Source organism: Phaethon lepturus, unplaced genomic scaffold (genome assembly GCF_000687285.1).
Source record: "Phaethon lepturus isolate BGI_N335 unplaced genomic scaffold, ASM68728v1 scaffold51669, whole genome shotgun sequence".
Classification (NCBI taxonomy): Eukaryota; Metazoa; Chordata; class Aves; order Phaethontiformes; family Phaethontidae; genus Phaethon; species Phaethon lepturus.
The window spans coordinates 2,864-9,350 of record NW_010566552.1 but is presented as its reverse complement, the minus strand read 5'-3'; the positions used below and the strand labels follow the sequence as shown (position 1 = coordinate 9,350).

Sequence of the window (6,487 nt, the reverse complement as noted above, 5' to 3'; positions counted from 1 at the left end):
GAAAGTGAAAGCATATACATATGAAAACATACACAACTAGTTGTCCATTTAAAGTCTTAAAATTTCCATCAGCATCTTGCCTTCTGCAAGAGCCTCACCTGGGTTTCTGTATGTTTTTAACTCCTCGTGTCACCAACTAAAAACTGAAAAGAGCACATTATACTATTTAAAAGCTAGAATTCCCAACTCTTTTTGTGGAGCATAAAGTACTAGTCACTGAAACATCCCCAGCTTAGTATTTTTAACGAGACTTATAAAGAGAAAGTAATTAAAATAGCAAGAACAGAGCTACATGACCACATTGGGAAGCCCAGCTACCCAGGACACATACAACAGCTTCTCACCTTTGTTGACTGAGGGATAAAATTTCTTAAGGCTCTTGTTGCCCCCCTGCCCCGCAACTAGTTGTTGTTTTCTTGTCACTGAACCAAGATTTAACATAACAAGCCCCAAACCTAGGAACTGTTTGATTCCTGACACTGGATCTGGCTTCACTAATGTTGCTTCCACCTCTTCTTTGGTTCTTTCTTGCCCTTGAGGTAATTTTTGGTGACATTTTCATGAGATCCACTTCTAACCTTCCTGCCCCTTGAAAACATACATAGAAATATGAATGGCAGGCATGCAATCTGTGCAGAGACACAGCACAGAAACTTGCACCTTGCACTCTTTTTCTATGTAAATAATGCAAGGATCCTGCGGGAACATGCCAGGGATTGGAATTTTTAATTAATGGGTCTCTTTAATGTGCAAATCAGGAGCAGATTGCAAATTCTGACTTGCATTGATTATGAAAAACATTAATTGAACGTGCAAGACCCCAAACAGAGGCAACATCTCAAGCCCTGGACTAGTCTGGAAGATACGGTGCAAGAGAATACAAATGTATCTTGGAGAAACAGACCACTCCAGGCAGCAGCACCTCAGAAACGTAAGCTGTGGGAGTTGACATGTGCAGTGCATTAAACATTAGACATTTGCACCGCATTCAGAGCGCAGCCACTGTGATTTCAGCATTACAAACCACTCGGATTTTCTCCATGGATGCAAAACAGGAATAAACATGAGCTCCATGACCACAGTTTGATCTCCAATTTGTATGTAAAAAGAGTGACAGAAAAAAATCTGGAATATAATTAAAGATTTAAAAAAAGGGAAAGAAAAAGTAAGACAGTGCAAACAAAGCAATGCTGTCCCTTTAAACAGAAATTCATCCTATATAAATTATGGCCATAAACTTTTCCTGCAGTGCAGCCTAATTAATTCTTGTTCTATACACAAAGGGAAATGCTGGGTGACAAATGGGTGTGAAGCCTGAAAGCTGCCAGGTCTGCAAAACATTTTCTACTTCAATTTATAAGCAATTTTGCAGTAAATCATCCACCAGAACCTGAGATCTCAGAAATCCAAGACTGTCCAAAGCACATTGTATCATTTAAAAAAAAAAATTTCACAAAAGATTACAAAAACAATAAATAAAACACTTGAGGTTTTGTAACCTCCAATCTCAAAATCTGGAAAACAAGCATGACCTTACCACTTTCACTCAGATTTGGCTTTAAAACTGTAAATGTATAGAGCATTGCTATCCACTCGTTAACACAATTATACTCAAACCCTTAGGGAATTTTGCTACCACCAACAGCTGCACAGAAGGTTGCCACAAGTGGGAGATACTAAAGAGGCAAATACATGAAGGACTGTTTTCCATTTCAAAAAAATCATCGTTCCTGTGAGCACAGAGCAGAAATTTCATGAGCAATGGAAGGACTTGGGACAAATGACTGAAAGCATTCTGGGGCAGCCAGAGCGCGCTGGATGCTAAGAGCTCTCTCTGCCCTCATGCCCTCAGCAAGCTACAGTGTACACCAAGAGTCTGGATTTTTGTCACCGACTACTTTGCGCAACTTGAACACCATATCATTTCCTCCTATTCAATGAAGATGATGAAAGCACGCCAAATTTATTTTGTGGATTTGGAAAGAAGTGCCGAGGCTTCCCTGAAAGGAGAGTACCATCCAGCCCAAAACAGTGTCAATGTCATGATTATCCTAAATCCCGTCCAAGACTGAAGTGCGTCACGTACAGTGGAACCACCTCAACATTTATTATTTACAAAGTCCTGTCTTCCACTCATCTTTAAACTTTCTCATGCACAATTCTTCTAATTCTTCCTGTTTGGGGAATGGGACCCTACCCATAAGCTGGTAACACAACTGGGATGAGAACTGAGGAGTACAGATATGTTTACCCAGCCCACTACATCACTGTTCAGAATCGAGTAAAAAAGTTTATTTTTATAGAAGCCACTAAACCACTTGATCAGCTAAAAATTAAGACCTTTATTGGAAGCTGATTTATAGTGAGATTTTTTTTCCCCCTCATAAATCAAGGTGCATCAATTAATGAAAGAGCTTTAAAAATATTATGATGTATATTTTCAGAAAAGATTTAGTTTCACCTCCTGAACTGACAGGTCACGGCCCTGTTATCCAGGCAGAAGCTCCATGAGTGAAGATACAACACAGCTCAGACTGCCCACTACAGTAAACCTCTGGCTGTTGATTAGAAATGAATTCCTCTCACAGGGCCCAGCACAGCTGAGAAAGAAATGGGTCTTTGCCACGTAACACCAACTACATCCCTCGTCTTTCATAAGATCTTCATGTATAATTTTACTCCTTATTTTATGGTTGGCACTTTGTAGCTTCTGGAAAGAGCATCTTTGCAGAGCAGGGAAGGATAGCTGCATTGGACAATAGTGCAGCTTGTAAAAAATTACTTTTTATCGTAACCTACTTTACTGTGCAATTACAGGTTTTATTTAAAAAAAAAAAAAAGAAATTAAAAAAGGAATATAACACTGGAAAACACTAAACCAGTATAGCAGGACCAGAACAGAATCATAGAATAGTTTGGGTTGGAAGGGACCTTTAACATCATCTAGTCCTGAATTCATTACTTCCACCTGCCAGTCTGAGTGCTTCCTCTGCTAACTTCACCCAAGTCACTCCAGCTTTATTTTCTTGCTGTCTTCACAGATGACATACAGAAGACGAACCCGGTTATCAGGAACATCAGAGTACACTACTGCAAATTTCCTGCCCAGATTATGAAAAGAGGCTGGGGAAGGAATCACTGAGCAGTTATTAACAGTGGGTTTTCCTTTAGCGTTCTGGACAACTGAAAGATTAACGTCTCTGCTGTACTGTGTACAGTATTATACTCCATGTTCCTGGATGTATTTTGCTTATGGGAAATATCAAAATGTCAACCACTGTTTCTGTTAAAGGTCTTTAATGATACTGCATTTTAGACCTGTAATGAAACATGGTGCTCGGTGCAGTTTGTAATGCATCTCATTAAATACATTAATAACATGCATTTCACTGAAAGGTCAGGTTAGTATTGTTGGGAGTTCGCCTTTTTTTTCCTTAATCACTTCATTTAAAGCAGCACAGCTAACTTTAAAATATAACATATCTCACCTGCTGTAACTCCAGATAAGCTGATTAGCTACCATGTTCAGATCAGGTATAAGCTGTAAGATGACAATAAAAACTTGGCGTAGGGGCAAGATGCTCGGTCAGGTTTGATGATGGTGAAAGTTCCCACTCCAGTTTTAAGATGACTTGTCCCAGCCCAGGACAAAATTTGTCAATGAGCAGGTATCGCTATAGCACGTACAAACTGGCACGCCGCATGGCTGAACGGAAATACAACCATAGCAAACCAGACTGTCCAGATGATGTCTCTAATGTTTAGCATGAAAGGCTGCAAACACCACTACACTGTTTCTTACCAGTGGAATCCTCCACAGGGTAGGATCCTCCTACCACGGGATCCTCCACAGGGTGCTCACCTACAGAGCTGAACCGTTCTGCAAAGTGAGCAGTATCTCAAGATTGGGAAAGAAGAAATAGAAGTGAAAGGGATAACCAACCTGGAAAGCTTTAAAATGCTACTGGGCTTATCTTCATTATTCAAAATCACTAGAAAAATATCCTATGAAGTTCATTAGTTTCTGATTAGTGGGATCAGTGGGCACAAAAGAACAATCTGTATGATTTTTGACAGAAAATAACAAATGTGAGGGAGAAATGGACACCAACTGGTATCTGCAGTACTTTATATTTATTCCTAAGGATAACATACCAGACATTTTATTTCCCTCTGCATTTACCTTAAGGCCAGTAAAAAAAAGGTGTCCAATTCTAAAAATTAAATAGATTCACAACACACTGAATTTGAGCACTTAGCTCTTAGGAGCTGGAGTGTGCACATTATATTTACCATATTGGAGAATCTACTACAAATCTTATGAGATCATTATTTATTAAAAGTGATCTTAAAAAATAAACAGATGAAGCAGCTCCAGGCTGAAAAGATATTTGCTGTTGACTTAACAGCACAGGCTCTCTCCTTTGGGCTACATTACTCCCGGTTAAGGCAAATCTTTACATTCACTGACCCAGCACAGAACTGGTACCACAAGGTGTCTCTGGACAAAGAAGCATCCCACCTCTGCACTGAACAGCAATAACCAAGCCAATTATTTCTAAGATCCAGCACGAAACTTAAATTGATACGCAAACTTCCTGTCATGAACTATAAAAAGCAGCAGGACCCAAGCTGAGGCTCACCAACATCAGGTAAGTGACAACAGGCCCCCAGCAGAGATCACCTAGGTATAGGGTGATAGGAGACATTTTCTTTGTCTGGGGTAAGAAACTCTTTTTGGTTTCTGTTTGCACAGTACCTAAGTAATGATTAAGGCAATACAAACTAACAGCTAATACTACAGGCACATGCAACTCAAAGCCCTCACTTTCCCATTAACACTTCCCCACACCGGCAAAACATACTGGCTACAGCAGAGTCTACTCAAAGTAGAAAGATTGAAAAATTCTTACAGTTCTCGACAGCATTGTCAAATTCTTGTCCACCTTCCTTTCTGAAGATTGGGTAAGTATCTGGCTGTGGAAGCCGGTTGACTGTTACGAGGGCCTTCTGCATCTTGATTCTCCCTTCCAACAGTTGATCCCACAGTGCTTCATAACCAGGAGAGAATAAAACAATTATTTAGCAAGCCAAAGCACTTGCTCCTCATTAAGGAGCTGTTGATTTAACAGCACAGGCCCTCTCCTTTGGGCTACATTACTCCTGGCTAGGGCAAATCTTTGCATTCACTGGCCCACCACAAAACTGGTACCACAAGGTGCCTCTGGACAAAGCAGCATCCCATCCTATGATCTTGACTACAATTCTGTGACCCACAAAAAAAAATAATTCCTTTGTTTTACCGTTTAAAAGGACATTCTGCAAATAGAAGTTTGCTAAGAGGACAGATAGAAGAAATTGCATTTGGTATTACATTTTGAAAAGAAACAGAAGTGGTAGCAGCATCACTGCACAGCAGTACCAGTGTAGGAAGTCCCCACCCCACCAATACTACAAGTATATTCAGTACCGATTCAATCAAGCCAGTGGATAAATACACTTCATAACACGAGATTTTGTATCAGCAGTGACACCATTTTGCATAACAGTTTTGGCAGAACATTTGCAAATCGCTAGGGCTGCTGTAGCATGCACATGCAGTATGCTAACAGCATGTTAACACGCTGAAGTTGTTCCTAACATGGCCAGTTGCTATAGTGTCAGCAAGATGAAATTCTTGTCAAAATACAAAACAAATATACACAAACCTAGCTGGTTCTTCACAGCTTTTCCTTTTTCTACTTCTTCAGCCTCTTGCCCTTTTGAGAATGTCATCACACCCCCATCGTCTTCATTGTCTTTGATTTCCTTTACATTGTCATGATTTTCACTCCCATATTCCTCCTCATCACTTCCTTCTTCCACACTGGCATGATCTTCATCTTCTCCCTCACTGCTTCCTACATCATCCATCCCCTCTGTAAATTTGTCAAAGTCTGTGATATTATGGCAACTGAACTTTGGTGCCTTGGCCGTGACAGACAGATCTGTCTCTTCATCATCTTCCAAGTCATCCTCCTGGTCACTGCCAGCACTGCTGGGCTTCTCCTTTGGTTTAGTGCCTAAGCTGCCATTCTCTTCTGAATCTTCACTGCCACTGTACCATTCATCTAATGCTTCTTCAGCTACCAATTAAAAGAGAAAAAAGTTATTTACTTATCAGCAAAATGTGCCACTTAGCAGTATGCATCATCAATAGCTACAGGTTCGGGGTATTTGAGCCCCAAACTCCGATGTTACTCTCCATTTTGGCTAAACAATGGAAATGCAAGGCCATATTCACAAAAAGATCTCAGCTCACATTTTCTGCAGCAACCATTAATAGATCCATGGCTTAGCTTCCCCATGAAACAATGACATGATAAGCAAACAAGGTGGTCAGAATTTGCTATATGCATTTCTTAAGTGAGAATCTGTACATACTTGCAGTCCCTGAGATATATTTGCTTAAAAATGGGAGCTGTTTCTTTTCCTCAGTCAGTGAACC

At 40.2% G+C, this 6,487-nt stretch overlaps 1 protein-coding gene across 1 annotated transcript in view; it reads right to left on the bottom strand.

The window, feature by feature from the left end:
• Positions 1-6,487, bottom strand: part of AATF (apoptosis antagonizing transcription factor) — a gene marked incomplete at its 5' end in the record, with an annotated part of 37,830 nt that overhangs the window by 30,275 nt on the left and 1,068 nt on the right. Inside the window, 2 exons of the mRNA XM_010295533.1 lie at positions 4,914-5,051; positions 5,709-6,125. Coding sequence (XP_010293835.1) covers positions 4,914-5,051; positions 5,709-6,125 — 555 coding nt within the window. The remainder of the gene's footprint in view (positions 1-4,913; positions 5,052-5,708; positions 6,126-6,487) is intronic.